This window comes from Ciconia boyciana, chromosome 5 (assembly GCF_034638445.1).
Source record: "Ciconia boyciana chromosome 5, ASM3463844v1, whole genome shotgun sequence".
NCBI classification, from domain to species: domain Eukaryota; kingdom Metazoa; phylum Chordata; class Aves; order Ciconiiformes; family Ciconiidae; genus Ciconia; species Ciconia boyciana.
Genome location: NC_132938.1, coordinates 878,876 through 897,932, shown reverse-complemented (window position 1 = coordinate 897,932; position 19,057 = coordinate 878,876). Strand labels below are relative to the sequence as shown.

At 58.5% G+C, this 19,057-nt stretch overlaps 1 protein-coding gene across 8 annotated transcripts in view; it reads right to left on the bottom strand.

The window, feature by feature from the left end:
- Window positions 1–19,057, bottom strand: part of DYSF (dysferlin) — a 106,428-nt gene that overhangs the window by 84,473 nt on the left and 2,898 nt on the right. For 4 of the 8 annotated variants that reach the window (XM_072861216.1, XM_072861221.1, XM_072861215.1 and 1 more), the window contains exons 2-22: window positions 17,417–17,472; window positions 16,564–16,655; window positions 13,368–13,473; window positions 12,117–12,231; window positions 11,775–11,968; window positions 11,472–11,600; window positions 10,683–10,745; window positions 10,442–10,492; window positions 10,319–10,349; window positions 9,536–9,651; window positions 9,197–9,323; window positions 8,764–8,867; window positions 7,748–7,816; window positions 7,622–7,665; window positions 7,395–7,477; window positions 5,998–6,039; window positions 5,150–5,265; window positions 4,731–4,844; window positions 4,011–4,188; window positions 3,235–3,359; window positions 2,606–2,712 (exon numbers count right to left, since the gene is read on the bottom strand). In XM_072861216.1, coding sequence (XP_072717317.1) covers window positions 2,606–2,712; window positions 3,235–3,359; window positions 4,011–4,188; window positions 4,731–4,844; window positions 5,150–5,265; window positions 5,998–6,039; window positions 7,395–7,477; window positions 7,622–7,665; window positions 7,748–7,816; window positions 8,764–8,867; window positions 9,197–9,323; window positions 9,536–9,651; window positions 10,319–10,349; window positions 10,442–10,492; window positions 10,683–10,745; window positions 11,472–11,600; window positions 11,775–11,968; window positions 12,117–12,231; window positions 13,368–13,473; window positions 16,564–16,655; window positions 17,417–17,472 — 2,062 coding nt within the window. The remainder of the gene's footprint in view (window positions 1–2,605; window positions 2,713–3,234; window positions 3,360–4,010; window positions 4,189–4,730; window positions 4,845–5,149; window positions 5,266–5,997; window positions 6,040–7,394; window positions 7,478–7,621; window positions 7,666–7,747; window positions 7,817–8,763; window positions 8,868–9,196; window positions 9,324–9,535; window positions 9,652–10,318; window positions 10,350–10,441; window positions 10,493–10,682; window positions 10,746–11,471; window positions 11,601–11,774; window positions 11,969–12,116; window positions 12,232–13,367; window positions 13,474–16,563; window positions 16,656–17,416; window positions 17,473–19,057) is intronic. The other 4 variants (XM_072861219.1, XM_072861223.1, XM_072861222.1 and 1 more) reach the window with 1 other exon arrangement.

Genomic DNA, 19,057 nt, shown 5'->3' with positions numbered 1-19,057 from the left:
AATTATGAGGAAGACCAAAAGGACAATCAAAAACATGGACCCTCTTCTGCAGCAGGAGCTCTCTGTCCACCCCGTGCGTATTTTGCCGTGCTCCCAGATCCAACAGGGAGGCAATTCACTGGCAGCTCTCTTCCGAGCTCCAGCATGGAGCAATTCTTGTGCCACAGGAGACAGGGCCAGGAGCAGAGGGACAAAACCCACCCTTCAGGTCAGCGCTGCTGCCCATCAGCATGAAGGAGCTGCAGGAGCTGCCTGAATCTGGCTGCAATTCAACGTTTTGGGTACTTGCTTTTGCCACAACTCATCTTTCCCTAACTTTGTCCATTTTTGTATGCTACTTCCAATTCTTCTCTTTTCCAGAAAGCGGCCGTCTTCCATCTCTTCACGCAAAGGTCTGGAAAACAGACGTGGACGATGCTGGCAGTGCGTCGCTGTTTTCCTACTGGGAACAGGAGGTGGGGAGACCCCCTCCTGCTGGGACCCTTTCACCAGAGAGGTCCAGATCCGGAGGAGGATGAGGAAGCACTGGAGAGCAGCGGGGGGTTGTCCCATCCCTCCGAAATCCCAATAATCCCGATGGAAAGGAACTCCGTCCAGGCTGAATGCAGAGACCAGGCTTTGGCAGCATCACGGGGCGAGCCGCGGACACGTCCAGCTGCACGGCTCAGCTCATCCCCCCCAGGGCAGAGTGCATGGAGGGGTGCAAAACCCTCCAAAAAGCCATCAGGGCTGTTCCAGCTGCCCCCACCGTGGATACCACCCTCGCGAGCCAGCCCTGGTCCCCGTGCCAAGCCTCGCAGAGATGGAGGAGCCGCATCCCGCAGGAGCCGAGCACGGAGCGGGGCCAGGAGCCAGCGGGAACCACGGGCTTGGCACATCCCGCAGCCACATTTTTCCCCTCCCCTCCCAGTTAATTGAATCTGTTTTGGAGGGCGCAGCATCTTTGGAAAACCCAGAGCCGTGGCTCATCCCTCAGGTCCTGTCCCGTGTGCCCAGGAGCGGGGGGGTATCGACAGCCCGTCGGATGGCTCTGACCTTTCCAGCAGAGCCAGCGTGCGTGGGGGGCGAAACACATCTCCTTTATGAGGCTCAAAAACAAATAAATAGGGAGGTTGTAAGTATGTGTGTTTGTTTTCTTAAGCGTGTCCTCCAGGAGGTCTGCGGAGCAGGGTCAGCTCGTTCAAAGTCTCCTTGCCCAAAGGAAGGAGGTGTCTGGTCCCACACGGGTGTCACAGGAAGGTCCACAGAGGCTGCACCCCCATGCCCGTTGCACCCCAGCACCTCCATGACCTCTCCTTGGGCCTTTCAAAGAGCAGGGGGGACAGAAAGGGGGACCTAGGGCTTGGCAGCAAGCTCAGCACCATCTCCCCAACCTTAGGTGATTGGCACAAGCCCAGGTAGACAGTGCGCGTGGTCCTGCAGGCTGGTGACTATTGTGGAAGGGATGGGGGACAACTGGCCCCAGCAGGTTTGGTGGCCTCAGGGACAGCCAAGAAGGCCAAATTCTCCCTCTCTGCTGAGGTAAAGCACCAAGAGCCACTACACAAGCTTGGTGGTCACAGAGGTCCACCCCCCACAGCCACTGGTTGCCACCAATGGGGTGTCCTACCCCAGTGCAGGGCTGTCTCCACCGCTCGTCTGCTCTCCGCCTACCTCCCGAGGCAAGAAAGCTCCGAGAGGCATGGCAGCTCTCTTAATTCCCCTTGGCAAGGGCTTCCCAGGGCTAAAAACCACATCAACGATCCTACTACTGCCCTTCCCCAAACTGATGGCATGGAGCTGCTGCACAAAACTTGTGTGGCCAGGCATGGGTATGGGACGGAACTTGGAGATCTTCATGGGCATACCTGAAGAGGAACCACAGTCCAAAGACCCTGGTGATGCCAGTCCCTGAAACACCCTCCTGAGGGCTGAGCTGTCCTTGGGATGAAACACCACGGTCATACTGCAGCGATGCTCCCCGGAGCGGCTCCTCGTCCCCACAAAGCACAATCCAGCCCAAAAAAATAGGCTACATGGAGGGAAAGCCCGTGGCACCCTGCCAGCCTCCCTTGAACGAATGTTCAAGTGCTTAGAAAGGCAAAGCAGCAGCAGATACTGGTGGTGCTGCCCACAGGGATGGTGGGATGGCTGTGCCATCCAGCCCTGCAACGTCCCCGTCCCCCCGTCCAGCCATCAGACACACCACCCCCACGCACAGCCCAACAACCCCTTTGGGTGCTCTGCACGGGTGCCGGCTATGTGGTGCACACAAGACTCAACTGGGAAGCCGCATCGGTGGCTCCTCGCTCCACAAGCTCCACCGTCCCGCTGGCTGGGCTGGGCTGGCTCTGGCTCCTGCCCCGACACAATGCCGCTCATTCAAGTGAGCCACGCTGCAGCCCTTGCATGAAGGCTGGAAATTTATGACTTGCCTTAAATGTCACCTTTTCAACTCCGTGCCTTGGCTCAGCAACCTTTGAAGCAAACATTAGCAAATGACTGGCGTTTTTCAGAGGAAAAAAAAAAAAAAAGAAAAAAAAAGAAGTCCTCCCTTCCAAGATAAATAAGGGCTCTTGCAATAAACGGCATGAAAAGGCTCACATTCAAAACTGGCAGAAAATACCTGCAGTCGGCAATGATGTCATCCATCAGCTGGGCACCCAGGGCGTCCAGCTCACTCGGCGAGCGGTTGGCCTTGAGAGCAAGTTGGACCTTCTCCAGGTTTGCTTCCTGCACGATAGGTGGGGAAGAGGAGCTGCACAGCGGGGAACCCCCTGGCACCCTGCTCCACCCCACGTCCAGGACACTCCCCAGCGAGTGCCTGGGGCTGCTTCCCATGATCAGAAACTCCAGCCTGGGTCCCACCAGGGTTCTGCACCTCCAGTTTTGCTCCTGATGGAGCTCCAGGGGAAACAACAGTGAAATACAGCAAGAAATCCCATAAATAGCTCAGCAGCTGAAGGAAGGTCCTTGCCTCCTGCGCCTGCATCAGTAGGCAGGTGGGTGGCACAGCAAAGCACTGTGTTCACACCCCACTGTCACCCCAGTGGGGACGAGGGTGGTCCCTTTCCCTCCATCACTCCACGGGCTGAGCAGGGTACCCAGGACGCCGACAGATTTCCCGTCCACAGCACAAGAGTCATCAAATCCCAAACCTGACCCAACCTGGAGATGGCCTCTATCCCCTCCCTGTCCCCTCAGGCAGGATGCAGAAAGGAGGTGGACAATGCTCCTTGCCACCGCGGCACTCACCAGCCTGTCTGCTGCGTGGTGGAGAAGGTTTTGGGCATCAGTCCGATAGCTGATATCTTCCCAGTAGGATGACAACACCACCACGGGCTTCACGTTGCCCCAGGGCAGGTAGTAATACTGACAACCTGGAGGGCACAGCACACTGGTGAGCTCGTGATATTGGGGTGACAGGGGACCCCGCTCCTCAGGACTGGAGCAGAGATGAATGGGGGCAGTGCAGCATCTGGCCTTGGGCAAAAGCCCATCTCTGGGGCTCTTTTGGAGCAAGAGGATGGGAATTATGTTCCCCAAACCCATGTGCAACAGAGCAATGCACACCAAGGTCCAAAGAGATGTGCGTCAACCTCCACGGCTGCAGCAGGTCCTGCAGAGGAGTGAGGCCAGAAACCAGCAGAACAACCCTAGTGGGGTGAGGACATCTCACGCCAGAGCGAGAGCCCCACAGGAGTCAGGGAAAGGCCACCCCAAAGCACTGGCTCTTCCCTGAAGAGAAATGGGCACTGCTAGTGCCAAGGTGCTGCCCAAAAACCACTTCAAGCCAGCACAGAGCTAGAGAAGTAGTCCTGGCTTCTCCACTCCTCCCCAGTCACATATTCCCCTTTCAAAGCATGGTTGAAGTAGGCAAAGACCTCTGGAGGTCATCTCGTCCAACCCCCGCTCAAGCAGGGTCACCTTGAGCAGGTTGTCCAGGACCACGTCCAGTTGGGTTTTGAACATCTCCAAGGATGGAGACTCCACACCCTGTCCCAGTGCTCAGTCACCCCTGTGTTGCTCACCATCAAAGACGGCCCGGCTGTACTGCGTGGTGGAGGCCAAGGGCAGGCAGGTGTTGTCAAATTTGTTGCCATAGTTGCCAATGCTGACCTCAAACTGGATGGCATCGTCCACGTCTTGGAGCATGGTGGCCGAGTAGAAGGCAGCGAACAGGGAGTACTTCCGACGGCGCAGGTACTTCTGCAACAGGCACAGGACCATGTCCATAGAGGAGACACCACCACCGCTCTCCTACACACAGACCCTCCACCACCCCGGCACACACCAGCTCAGCGAGGCCTCCGAGATGGAAAAGTTTATTGTGGGGAAGAAAAGCGTATGTTGCAGGAAGGGAATTTTGGGTGAGATATTTAGGAAAAACCTAAAAAGGAGAAGGCTAGAACTTTCTATTAAAAATACAGTTTAAACCTGAAGAAACGAGTAAAAGGAGCACATGTGCGATAGCGCTCGAGTTGGGATTGGGGTCCCGTTGAAGTAAATCTCCCACCCCTCCATGTTCACCATGGTCTGCTCTCTACCACACAGCAGCTCAGATGGAGCGAGCTGGACACCTCAGGATGGAAACGCAGCAGGAGACACCCTCCAGGAGCTCACCGCCCACTCCACCGCTCACCCACCCTGGACCAACACCCATGCCCCTTCCCTCGTGCCCCACATGCCATGCCGCTGGAGGGCCGACCCCAGAGCCCACGGGGTTGGATACCCCACGGAGACCCCGTTACCTCCACCCGCAGGATGTCATCTGCAGAAATGTCCTCCACCTTCTGCTCCACGTGCTCTACCAGTTTGGTCTCCAGCTCCACCAGTATCCTGCCACGATACGCGACTCCCTCGCCCTTGGGGTAGACCAGGGACAGGCATCAGGACCCCGGTGCCCCCTCCCCACAGCTTTTGCTTTCAGTGGGCTTCACTGCAGAGGAGCGAGATCAGGCAAAGTATTTCTGCAAGCGCTTCGAAGGTAGAGAGCGTTTGGGCAGCGGAGCAATATCAGGAGATGTTTAGGCAGCGGAAGAATAGCCAGGGGCAGAAAACGCAGTGAAGGTTCCTAATAACAAAGCCAGTCTGGGTTAATAGCAGCTTTCTTTTGGCAAGGAGGGGTGGTAGTTTAGTTTAGGTCATGCTGGAAAGAAGCCAACGTCACCTTTCCTAAATTGAGCGTCTCGTAAGGGTCAGGGAAGCCGGTGAACTCCCGAGGGCTGCCGTAGAGGTTGATATAGCACGGACCGAAGGTCGGCAGGAACCCGAGCCCATCGTCCGCTGGGGAGCACAGGGGAAAAGAGCCGTTAGAGAGTCCCGAAGGCACCTTGGGGACATGTCCCACGGGGCTTTGCTGCAGGACCATGGGGACCACACACATGCGGCTGGAGGCCACCAAAATGCTGCAGTTTTTCACCCCGTTTGAGTCCTACGACTGCTTACCTTTTTGCAGGAGAAAGACAAGGTGGGTGTGGGGCTGTGCAGGGGGCACAGAGCTTCCCGGTCCCAGGAAGGGTCCCCAGAAGGAGAGCATCGCTTTGCTGGTGTGAACCAGCGTAGGGGATTTACACCAGCCAAGGAGCTGGCCCCATGCTCCCCTTGAGGCAGTAAGAGAGTGCTCAGAAGAGAATGGCTCATTTTTATGAAACCTCGAGCAGAAGGAGCAGCGAACGGGCAGAAATCATTTGCAGGGTCCTGCTCTGAGCTCTCAAGCTGGCTGCTCCCGGTGCACAGAGCTGGCTCAGCACACAACACACACGAGACCACGAAGACATCGCTGCCCAACATGGACACCCCAAACCCACTGTGGGGAAGGGCAGTGGAGCCGTTTCCCTGCTCCCGCAGGGCAGGGGGAGGCCGTGCTGGAACCGTTCCCTCTTCCTACCAAGGTGCCCAGGCAGGACACAGCCGATGCTCCCCCAGCTCCAGCCAGCGCTCCAGCCCTGACGGCAGCTGAACCAGCAAAACAATTACCAAGCGGTGATTGCAAACCGAGAGGCTAAGGGGACGTACGGTCTGCAGCTTTCAGAGGCTTCGCAAGAGCAGGAAACTCATCTGAGGCACAAAGAAATGGAGAGAGGTTAGGAAAGGCTGGCAGAAGAATGCAAGGGGAGGATGGAGGGTTATGGAAAGGAAGGTGGACGCCCTCATGGGCTTTTGGTGCCAACAGACACTGGAGAGACAGAGAGAGAAAGGGAGAGGTTGTTAAATAGCCCTGTCGCCCTCCCCAGAGGGATTAGTGTGAATCAGGAGGATTTGAGAATCCCTGAAGGATGCTCTGCATGTCGCAAAACTTGGACGGGCCATGGCGTGGGAGCCGTGGTTCGCCGGTGCCTCCTTGGGAGCCAGACCCCTCGCAGCCTCCTCCTCCCTCCCTGGCCTCTCTCTCTCTGCCCCCCAGACCAGCCCAGGAGTCGCGCTTTAACTGGGGAAGATGGGGGCTGGACACACAAGCACCCCGCTGCAGAACAGTGCTGCACCCCAACTCTGTACCCTGCACGCACAGCCGGGCAGCGCTGGGGGGACACGAGCTGTGGGACACGTGGCTGCAGCTTTGCACAGGGCTCGAGCCCCGGTGGCTGCTGCCAGCCCCGTCCCGCACCCCTACGGCACGGGGATGCTCGTGATGAGGTGGGGGTTTGCAGAGCACCCGAGAGTCTGAGAGATGCACAAAGCAAAGGGAGCAGAGCGAGGGGAGTCCCGATGGGGTTGCAGATGTCACCGAAGCTTGTTAGCAGCAGGAGATGCTCATGCAGGTTAGGGCAGCTTCTGCTCCTGGCCCTGCCATGGCTCTCGGCAGCCCCACAAGAATGTCCCAGCTCCCTGCCCTCCCGCTTGGCACAGGTGACACAGTCAGTGTCACCCAACTGATCCCTGCCAGTGCCTCCGCGGTGGTCCTTCACTTTGGAAAGCCCCTGGAACTTGAAACAGCACCCTCAGCACAAGCTGGACCTGAACCCCCATCCCACACCATGGCAGCTCCTAAATGCCACCTAAGGAGGAGCCAGTAGCGGGGACACGCACAGGTGGGACGTGGCATCTTCCAGAACCAGTGACACCACTGCCTGTCACCAACCGCACAGGGGACCGCAGCCACCTCCACGCAGCAACGAAAAGAGGAAGCAAAACCTCCGGCACACCGTGGCCCTGCAGCCTCCCATCCCAACACCCCTGCGAGGACCGGAAGATCTTCAGAACCACAAACCAGGAGGGGCCAGGTCCAACCAGAAAACAGAGTGCAGGACGGAGCAACCCCCAGCACCCCATCCCACGTCTCCCCCAGCACCGGCGACTTGGCAGGGACCATCGTGGCGGTGACATCCTCCAAGCCAACGCCAACCTCCAGCCATGAGCATGCAGTGCTCCTCTACAGCCATGCACCCAAAATCCCATCCTGCTGCCCCCCTTACCCTCCAGCTCCCCGCCGGGGGCCGAGATCTTGGACATGCAGAGGTAGGTGGTGCCGATGATATCGTTGTGCGTCAGACGGTCCCTGCAACACAACCCGTGATGCCATCACACCGTGGACCAGGGAGTTTTGCCCGTGGGGTCTCCCCCTGCCCATCCCACTCCTCCAGCTCGCTTTCCCCACGGGCAGGCACAGGCAGCCCCCCCAGTAAGCCCCCTCCCTGCTCACCAGTCGGTCACCCGGATCCTCATCTTCTCGCACATGGAAGGGAACTGGGAAAAGAGGCAGGGAGAGGAGCGGTGAGCGGCGGTGGGGTCGGGCGGGCAGGGGGCTGCGACAGGCACCAGTGCTCACCATCGCCGGCAGCGTCAGGTGCTGGTTCCACTGCGGGTTGGCGTTCTTCTCCAGGATCCTCGAGTAGAGCTGGAGGTGTGAGATGGGGGATGACAAGTCAGTGCTGCCCCCGCGCTTGCAGCTCACGGTTGCACTTCAGCAAAGCAAGGCTGCTGCACGCCCCGTCCACGGAGCTGGAAAGTCTCAGGTTCCCCAAAATACAGACTCTATTCAATGGGTGGCCCGGTGGGGCTCTGCATCACGTGGGTAAACCCCTCTGTGCAGGAGACAGAGGATGGTATGGGCTGCCTGGGGATCTTGCCCCCCCCAGGACCACCAGAAACTCACCCCCTTCCTGCTGTCGTTGCTCAGAATGATGTCCCAAGCCTGTCCCCCCTACCCCGGGCACTGTTCCCAGGGGAAGATTTATGGACAGGGGAGACTTTCAGCCCTTTAGTGCTGCTCCGGATCAAAAGACAAGTGGCGGCTCGTGGGTATATTGCTTGGTGAAGGCACTGGAGGGGACCCGGCAGCAAAGGGAGCGGGATGGGGCTCTGCAAAGCCACTGGAGCCACCTCCAAACCCTGGCTGGTCACGGGGGGACATGCGGTGGCATTGGGGACAGCCAGCCTCTCACTTCAGACAGCGCCAAGAAGAGCAGCACAACCCTCCGCTGCTGCACTATCCCCCTTCCCCCAGGAGCTCAGCCTCTCCATCCCCATTTTTAATGCAACAGCACCACGAAGAGCCCAGCGAAGAAATTACTCCGGTGCAGCCCGGCACGCCATGTCCGGTGGCACCGTTCGGCTCCGAGCATGCCACGCACACCGGGACAGGGCTGGGGACATCAGCTGGGCTGCAGGACATTGCAATGCAGAGGGAAAGAAGATGCGGTGTGACAAGGACTGACGGGACCTTTGCAAATTCTCCAGCAAAGCAAAGGACGAAATTTTCCCCATGCTGGGACCAAATTTTCCCCGTGCACGGCTGCCGTCCCAGCCCAGGGACCAGGGGTCTGCCTGGCTCCGGCTGCTCACCGTCTTGCCCGCAAAGCTGACTTCCACGAAGGGATCGACCAGGTTCTTCTTGTTGCTCTCGAAGCCAAAGATCTGCCTGACGTTGTCCATGACGGCATCATCCACTGGGAGGGGAAGGAGATGCTGAAAGCTCACGGAAGCGCACGGCGTGCGGACAGCCCCGGCTTTCCGGGCAGGCTGTCCCACCGGGCGGGCTGCACATCTCCATTGAGCCAGGTGGGGAGGAGCAGGAGGGTAAAACCAGTTTGCACCAGTAAAAGACATTTTTTTTTCCCAGTACGTTACGACTGACCGATATCTGCAAGGTCTTTGGACCAAGGCTACGGATAAAGTTTCCTTATCTGTGCCCTTGTTCCTCTCCGGCACGTTGCAACCCGCTGCAATGCCAAGGGCCGGATCCAGCGTGCTCCAGCCCAGCAAAGGGAACACTTACTCTGGGGCAAGTCTTCGGCTTTGAAGATTTTCAGGCAGAAGTGAGCCCCTCTCAGGGTGACCCCGGTGGGGCGCAGAAGGTTGCCCTCGATGTCTTCCTTGTCTTCAGCGACCTCCTTCTTCTCCAGCTGCAGGACAACAGGACAAGAGGGAAACACAACCAAGCTTCCCAAAAGTCCTGAAATGAGCAGCAAAACCCCAAAAATCCAGCACCTTGCCCCCAAAATGGAGGAAGACCAAAGCTGCAGCTTCCCAGGGAACAGGCATGGGGTTTGATGGCCCAGGGCGGTGGAATACCACGGTTGGAAGGTCCCCCCATTGCTGCCGGGGCGATACTCACAGGAGCTTCATCTCCAGGCCCCAGCACGAACAGGCTGACTTTCAGATAGCCCTTGGCCCCCGCGGAGAAGTCCTCCGGGTCAGAGAGCAGCAGCCATTTCCTGAGAAAAGCATGTTCTAGGGGAGAAAAAAAGATTGAGACCCATGTGCTGGTCCTCAGACACGCAGGGAGATGGCTTCAAGGATGCAGTTGGGTGGGTTTTTTTATAATAAATATTACATTCCTTTTATATAGACTAGACTGGACTAGACTGGACTAGACTAGAATATTTCAGTTGGAAGGGACCTACAATGACCTTCTAGTCCAACTGCCTGACCAGTTCAGGGCTGACCAAAAGTTAAACCATATTGTTAAGTAATTTTCCTTGTAGGTCTTAACTCTTTACAGCTAAAATTAGCAAGCTTTTCTCTGCAGTGATTAGGGTAGGAAATTTTTTATAAGCATTATTTTATCTTCTTTGAGATAAAATAAAAGATAAAAGATAAAATAATGAGCCAGACTGAAGACAAAAAAAAGTGAGCTGGGTTGTGCTGGTGGGGTTTTCTGCCAGCGAGCCTGTGGCACAATGATTTGAAAGCCTTCAAGGACGTATGTATTGGGAAAGGGAAGAGAAATGGGTGGTGATGATGGATATAGGGGCACGTCCGGGTTCATATATAGGAGAGCTGTAACGCGTGTGTGCATTTCCCCTGCGTTTGGCCCAAAAAAAGGGTTTCCCAGAACACCCCCCCCCAGCCACGGGAGGTGACCCTGGCCCAGACCCCGACCGCCCGCTGGGCTCACTTGGCTCGGAGTAAATGGTCTCGACGTCCATCTGTGCAACAAAACGAAAAAGAAATACCAGTGTTCACCCCGTGGGTCAGCGTGGTGGAAAACAGGGGGGGAGAGGAGAGAGGGCAGCCTTACCCGAAACTCCCCAATCACCGAGTCCGTCCGGAAAGACCGAGAGTCCACAACCTGTGGAATGAAAATAAGGAAAAATGGTAAATCCAGCCCAAACCCTCCCATGGTGCAGGACCCCCCCGCGTGCCCTCCTGGGAAACAGGGGAACATTTCCCGGGGTGCCGCAGGGCCGGGGACAGGGTGACGGCCCCGAGCATCGCCCCAGCCCTCCCGAGGGGCAGGGCTGGCATTTGCTGGAGCTCACCGAGATGAAGATGGGCGCGTCGAACAACTCGGCCGGCGACTCGAAGACATTGAAGAAGAAGGTCTGCAAGAAGAAGGGGTGAGGGTGCAAGGCGGAGGTCTTGCCCCAGCCTCCCCCCAGGGCACGTTCGCACCTCCCAGCCTCTCCCATGCCCCCGACTCCGCAGGCTGGAACCTCTTCCCCTCCTGTGAGGTGAGACCCCCACCCCATTAACAGCAACAGCCTCCCAAAGGGGCTGTGCTGGGTGACTTTGGTGCACGCTGGTGAGCAACATCCTCCGGTTTGCTTTTGCTGGGCTGGTTTGCAAAAAAAGCACATCCAGACCAGCTCTCCTGGGGGTCTCCAAATAAAGTATAGGGGCAGGTTGAAGCAGGCTTTGGGGACATCCCAAAAGGCAGGCCTGAAGCATCTGCTCTGGGGACAGGGATGGGGACAAGTCGCCTGCGGCTGTCCGAGCGTACCCGTCCTGCACGCCCGGCTGCATTGCCCACCCCTACCCGTGTGCAGCCCTGCCCGGGACATGCCACCAGGATGCTACCGGTGGCTCTGGGACACATGAGTCACCTCGGGAAGGTGACCAAGACGAGCCCTGCATGAAGGCAGGGGATGCTGGTCCTGCCAAAGGGCTCCTTGCTGCTGTCTGAGCTTCTCCACCATTGCAGTCCCCACCGCCACATCCCATCCTCTGGGCTGCACCAGGGTTTCCATCACTCGGGACCCCAACCCGTAATGCTCCTGAGCCCCTTCCTGGTGCCCCCAGGGACGCTCGGAGCAGGGACCCCCCCTCACCTCATCAAAGAAAGGGCTGTTGCCTTTGCGTATCCTGGTCCTCTTGGTCTGCCCGGCGGCCGTCACCTTCACCACAGGCCTGATGTTGACCCCAGGGAGCTGCCGGCCCTCGATGACCCTCACCCTGATCTGGGACGGGAGGGAGGACAGGGCAGTGGGTGCCTGGGGTTGGTCCTACCCTGGGATGGGCACCTCAGGGGGCACCTCTCAGGTGATGAACCCCCCAGAGAGACAGATTTGGGGGGAATTTGGGGAGGGGGTGGGTTCAGGAGAGTGGTTCATCCCCCACCAGCCCCATCTCACCTGGAAGTCCTGCGGTTTGTTGGATAGAGGCTTTTTGGGCGAGCTCCTCCTCCGCTTCACCCCCTGGACGTGGTGCACAGGGGGCTTGCGGGGCAGAGAGGGGGGCTCGGACCCCGGTGGCCCCGAGGAGGAGGAGGGCTCCGTCTCGTCCCCTGTCGCTGCCTGATCCTCCGTCTCCTCCTCTCCAGCCATCTCTGCCCAGGGCGAGAAAGGAGATGGAGGACACGAGCAACATTGGGCCGGGCATTGCGGGACTGCAGGGTGAGGGGTCTAGCTGCGAAAAACACGATGCTACGGGGGGACGCATCCCCCCCAGTGCTACACGCGAAGGTTTCTGGTTACCAGTGACCGTGTCGGGCTCAGCAGCAGCCGGTGCTGGCTCAGGGGGGGCCGGAGGGGGAAACAGGGGGGCAGATCCCGGTGGGGGGATGTAGGACACTTGCAGGATGAGGAAAGCCTGGAAAAAAGGAAATAATCGTTATAGGAGTGTCCAGAAACACTCTCCTGGGGCCTGAGCCTCGGTGCCAATGCCACCCGTGATGTTCTGCCCAGGCACGGGGGATGCAGCCGAAAAAGTGGCAGCAACTCGGCAAATGCCGAGAAAAAGGGACAGAGCAGGGGGACGGCAGAGAGGGGTGTCCCGGGGCCCACCAGGGACGTGGGGGGTCCCAGTGGGGTGACCGCCTGGTCCCCATCACGCTAGATGGGAAGGGAGCGGGAGGGAGGGAGATGCCGAGGCAGAGCCAGAGAAAGGCTCGAGGAGCTGCAGAAAGGGAGATGCGAGACTTAGTGGGCTGCGAGGGGTCACCCCAGTGCTGGCCACCTGAGCCACTGGTTTTGCTCCTTGAAAGGTAAATCTCAAAGCCAAAGAGCCCAGGATGGGAGAACAGGTCTGCAACTGGGAGCTGCAACTGGTAAGGGCAGTGCTTAGAATGGTTTCAAACTGGGAGCTGCAACTGGTAGGGACAGTGCACAGATTGGTCTGCAACTGGGAGCTGCAACTGGCAGGGACATTGCACAAACTGGTCCACAACTGGGAGCTGGAACTGGCAAGGATGTTGCTCAGACTGGTCTATAACTGGGAGCTGCAACTGGTAGGGACGTTGCTCAGACTGGTCTCCAACTGGGAGCTGCAGCTGGCAGGGACGTTGCTCAGACTGGTCTATAACTGGGAGCTGCAACTGGTAGGGACATTGCTCAGACTGGTCTATAACTGGGAGCTGCAGCTGGCAGGGACGTTGCTCAGACTGGTCTATAACTGGGAGCTGCAACTGGTAGGGACATTGCTCAGACTGGTCTATAACTGGGAGCTGCAGCTGGCAGGGACGTTGCTCAGACTGGTCTATAACTGGGAGCTGCAGCTGGCAGAGATGTTGCTCAGACTGGTGTCCAACTGGGAGCTGCAACTGGTAGGGACGTTGCTCAGACTGGTCTATAACTGGGAGCTGCAACTGGTAGGGACGTTGTTCAGGCTGCTGTCAAACTGGGAGCTGCAGCTGGCAGGGACATTTCTCAGACTGGTCTACAACTGGGAGCTGCAACTGGTAAGGACTTGCTTAAACTGGTCTCACTGGTCCCCGCGCAGGGACTCACCCCGGTGCTCTGCTTCTTGGTGTCCAGCAAGGGGAGGTTGTAGGAGGCCGCCAGGCTGGGGGAGGAGAGGACATCTCGCAGGGGCACTCGGGCTTCTCCCAAAAACCTGGGGGTGAAGAGCAACGGGGGCGTCAGGAGGGGAAGGGGCCAAGGGGCTGCGGCTGGTGCAAACCCAGGCACCAGCGACCGACCCGGCGGGCAGGGGCAGAGGGGGGGACGCCTGCCAGCATCCCCGTCTGGCAGCTGCCCAGGGAGGATGGGAACGGGCGTCAGGTAACTCAGACCCAGCCTGGGTGAGACAACCGGGGCGAGCATCTCTGGGGACTTTGTCCCCTTTTTATCAAGGAAAAGCACCTAAAAGTCCACGCTGAGGAACCAGGAGCCATAAACCGAAGCGCTGACGGATTTTTCTTTGCCAACGGAGAAAACAGAGACACCAGGGGTTGGGGGTTTTGCTGGAGGTGGATGAGATCAGAGCTGGCAGCCAAGGCCGGTGTCTGTGTGCCGCTATCATCCAGGAGGATTTTAAACCACCATAAAACTGATTTTCCCCTGTTGAGTTTCAGCATCTCCCTGGTGCTCTGCTTCTGGTTAACCCTTCCTGCACCGTGCCACCTCCTGCCCCAGCCAGCAGTGCTGGTTCCCCCATGGACCAGGGCTGGCCGGGAAGTGGGTCCAGTGCTGCTGCCCCACTGCTCCCCACCCAGAGAGCCTTCAAACCACTTTGTGCTGTCCTAACGGCACGATGAGATCATGGAGCAGATCCTTCTGGAAGACACGTCAAAACATATGGAAGGCAGGGAGGTGATTAGAGACAGCCAACGTGCCTTCACCACGGGCAAATTGTGCCTGACTAACCTGGTGGCTTTCTACGATGTGGTGACCGCATCAGTGGACAAGGGAAGAGCTACGGATGTCACCTACCTGGACTTCTGTAAGGCCTTTGATACGGTCCCCCACAACATTCACACCTCTAAATTGGAGAGATATAGGTTTGATGGATGGACTGTTAGATGGATCAGGAATTGGCTGGATAGAGGTGTCCAAAGAGTTACACTCAACGGCTCAATGTCCAAGTGGAAACCAGTAACGAGTGGTGTTCCTCAAGGGTCCTTACAAGATCCAGCGCTATTTAATATCTTCATCATTGACACAGGGGGATCGAGTGCACCCTCAGCAACTTTGCAGATGACACCAAGCTGAGTGGTGCAGGTGATTCACTCGAGGGATGGGATGGCATCCAGAGGGACCTGGACAAGCTGGAGAAGTGGGCCCACGTGAACCTCACGAGGTTCAACAAGGCCAAGTGCAAGGTCCTGCACCTGGGTCAGGGCAATCACCAGTACCAGTACAGACCCGGGGATGAAGGGATTGAGAGCAGCCTTGTGGAGAAGGACTTGGGGGTACTGGTGGATGAAAAATTGGACATGAGCCGGCAACGTGCGCTCACAGCCCAGAAAGCCAACCGTATCCTGGGCTGCAACACCAGCCGGTCAAGGGAGGGGATTCTGCCCCTCTACTCCACTGAGACCCCACCTGGAGAGCTGCATCCTGCTCTGGGGTCCCCAGCACAAGACAGACATGGACCTGTGGGAGCGGGTCCAGAGGAGGCCATGGAAATGGTCAGGGCTGGAACACCTCTGCTAGGAAGAGAGGCTGAGAGAGTTGGGGTTGTTCAGCCTGGAGAAGAGAAGGCTCCGGGAGACCTTATTGCGGCCTTTCAATATATGAAGGGGGCTTACAATAAAGAAGGGGACAGACTTTTTACCAGGGCCTGTAGTGACAGGACAAGGGGCAACAGTGCTAAACTGAAAGAGGGTAGGTTGAGATTGGATATAAGGAAGAAATATTTTACAATGAGGGTGGTGAGGCACTGGACCAGGTTGCCCAGAGAAGTTGTGGATGCTCCATCCCTGGAAGGGTTCAAGGCCAGGCTGGACGAGGCTTTGAGCGACCTGTTCTAGTGAAAGATGTCGCTGCCCACGGCAGGGGGGTGGACTGGATGATCTTTGAAGGTCCCTTCCAACCCAAACCATTCTGTGATCCTGTGATTTCAGACGGTAACAGCAGCCGAGACAGGGCGTTAATTGCCTGTCACCGGTAATTGCCCCGTTTGGGCGTCGCAGCGCCCGTGCGGACGGGCAGGCTGGTCTTTTCTCCCGAGGGAAGGAAAAGCAAAAAATCCACCATCACCTTCGTGGCAGAGAGGAGACCACTCGGGAGACCAGCGCGGTCCCTGCGGGTCGCAGTGGAGCAGCTGCTCCCCACGCGGGCAAAATCTCCTGGCGCCAGGAGCCGGGACCCTTCTCCCGTCCTCCCCTCGCTATTTATAGAGACGCACGACGCCACCGAGCTGGACCGGACCCAATTTCCACCTCCCTTGGCCTCCAGCCCAAGAGCAAATCCAGCATCAGCTCCAGCCCTGGAAACGGGATCCTTCACGCTGGGGCCGGCCTCCCCGTCCCAGCCGGAGCAGGGCAGCGGGTTCCCACCCTCCGCTGCCCAAAAATAAATTACTTCCTATATTTTTTTCCCCGCGCAAGCAGCGATCCCGGCCAAAGGAGCCCTGCACGCAGATGCAAGTTGCCAAGGGGTGGCCGGGCTGGGTGTCCCAGGGCTGGAGGCGGCATCGCCGTCTGCTCTCGCCCGCCTTCCTAATGCAGCCGCTGCGAGGAGGGAGACCCCCACGCCATGGGGAAACCTCCACTGCCCCCGAAGCGAGGGGCACCAGGAGCTGCCATGAGAAAGGAAGCTGCCCCAGGTCGTTTGTTTTGCAAACGCCGCCCTTCCCAGCTCTGCATCAAATCGTGTTCGGGAAAGGAGCTTGGCTGCCATCTCACAGCTCCCCAGCCAAGTGCCCATCACCAGGGCCTCACGGCAGGCGGCCGTGCTGGTACGGCAGCCCGGGGGCGGTGGCAGGCACAAGGGTCCCTGTGTGCTCCCTGCCCTCAAAGGCTGAGTTTTCTCCCCGGCCGTGGAGCGAAGGAGCCCAGAAATGCAGCTCTCGCCTCCCACCAGCCGCCCCCGCTGCAAAGCGCAGCCGGCGCCGGGGAGCAACGCACGGAGCCCGGGGAGAGCCCAAATGTCCTCAGCGCCCACCCCAGCCCAGTTGTGCAAGGCCTTGGGCGTGCACAGGCTGTGCCGGTGATGGGAGCAGGGCAGGGGACTCGTGCCCGGCACCCAACGCTTCTCCTACCTGTTTCTCCCCACGGTCTCGTGGTCTTTCACTACAACGGTGAGCTCGGCGCCCGGGTCCAGGGGAGCTCCCTTCAGGTCCCACTCAAAGCCCTGGAGAGGAGGAGAGGGGAGCCAGGATCAGCGCCCGGCCGGGGCCACGATGCTCACACCGGCATCAATCGGCTCCGGCACCGCCGGGGACTCTTGGAGGTGGAGAACCGAAACACCAGACCCACTTTGCCGTCACAGCACTGACAGCACAAACCTCGGCACCACACATGCCCCGAGCAAAATTTCCCCGCAGACCCACAGAAAAAAAATGCCCTGGGCAAAGGCCTTCCCCTCGTCATGGATTAATAGTGAAGGAGACAGCGATGGGAGCTGGCACACAGCGTTTCTGCACCAAAACGGTGTTAGTTTGCTCACCAAAACCCTTTTTTTTTTTCATTTTGACCCATGAAAGTACAGGTCAGGGTTAGAAGGAAGAAGGTGCTGGAAAAAATATCCTCCCCTGGGCCAGGCTGATGACTAAAACACACTTGTTTTCCCCTCGAGCCGCAATATTTTTAAACAGTTTCTTTTAATGTGCGTGCTTAGCCCTGATAAGATCTTGATGAAAGGGGAAGAGGCTGGAGCAGAGCGCGGCTCAGCCCGCTCCTCCACTGCCAGTGCCGGGAATTTCGGATACGAAGCTGCCCGTGATGGGGACCATCCCCAAACCCTCTTGGGGTGACACCCCCGGCGCATCACCGGGCCCCCGCAAGCCCTTTGTGCTTGGGGAACCTTGCTGGGCTTGCACCCAGGTCCCGCAGCACCCTCCGTGCCCAGCTCGTCCCCCGCGGGGACGGGGACAGGGACGGGGCCACGCTCACCTCGTTCCATACGGGGTTCACGTTGTTCTTGATGACTTTAGTCCTCTTCTTCACGCCTGCAAGGAGCAACACACACAGGTCAGACTGGTTTCCCCGCTGACCCGCAGGGAAAGACCCCGAAATTCCAAATTCCAGTCCCCCCCCATTCCCAGGGGGGGTTGAGAGCCTCCAGCGACCCCCGCAGCTCCCAGGAGCAGGATCAGGCCCTGCTCCTTGCACACAGGCTGGGCTGTGGTGTGCACAGACGGGGTCCAGGGCCCCGCTTCGAGCCCCAGCCCTGCCCGAGCCTTGCTGGAAAACCCCAAGCAAGTCATCTTGATGTGCCGTGCCTCAGTTTCCCCAGGAGCAGGGCAGAGAGGAGGCTCCCAAAGGCTGCTGGGTGGGTTTTTGGGCTGGAAGGTGCCGCGGGGGGCCCAGACATCCTCCTCCCTCCACCCAGACCTCGGTACAGTCCCAGACGGGACCCAGAGCCCTTGTGAGAGCGGTCGGATGCTTGCACACTGAACGGGAGGGTTGGCCCACTGGCACCCCGAAAAGATGCGGATGGGGATGCTGTCACCTGGTCCTCAGGGGTGGGACCGCAGCCATCCCGGGCAGTGGAGTCGAGCGACAGCAGCTAAAAGCAGCAGCCCAAAACCAACATCCCGAGGAGCCCCGGTGCCGGGGGGCTCCAGCCCTGCCCGAGGAGCCCCCCCCACAGCCGCACCCCAAAACCACAACCCTCACGTCACACCAAAAACCGGCCAAACGTCCGCGCGGTCTCGAGGGGCCGCGTCACGGGAGGGACCGGGGGGAAGAGGAAAAGGAAGAGCCGAACAATAGCGGTGACTCAAACCCCGGGGGACATCGGCCCAGCGCCCTGCAGGGCCCTATAGATATATATAGGTACCCCAGGCTGTGCATATGGCACACGGGGCTGGCGGGGATCCCAAGCCGCTCACTCAAAATATACTCCTTTTTTTGTTGTTTTAGCATCGTTAAATTAATCTTTTCCTATTTCAGATTTTAAAGAGTCTCTGCTAAATCTCCCGGCCCCGAGCTGAAGCGGCCACCAAGGGAGGGAGGCAGAGCTGCCATCGCCCTGACACGGCACCTCCGGAGAGCATCACCGCGCCCGAGAGATGTCGAATATCCTCGATTTAAGACACGTCTCCTGCTCACACCTCATCCTCATGGGACGCAGAGCCCTGGAATTCCCCCCGCGCTCACGGGATCGTGATTTGGCCGACGAGAGCTGCTTTCAGCGCACGGATGGAGCCCACCCTGGGCAAACACCCAGCACCCACCGTGGGATGAACACATGAGGGGTCCCGGAGCTGGCGGGGAGCGGAGCCGGCTGGGCAGGGGCCGGCAGCAGCACCGTCCCCCCGACCCACCCCATGCAGCACAGGAAAGGCTGGGTCAGAAGCCACTCATCCCTTTCCTTTCCTTATTTTTTTTTTTTTTCTAAAAATGGACATTTTCCACTGCCAGGAAACGGCTGCCAAAAAAAAGCGACATCCTCCAGCGAGCGCTTTCGAGGTGCAAAAGCAGCGCTCCCTTCCCTTCCCTCCCAGGGCGATGGGATAACCCCCTAGCTAAGGGGTTATTCTTATCAATCTCATATCAGTAATTAAAAGACCTTAATGAGAGCAAAGCACA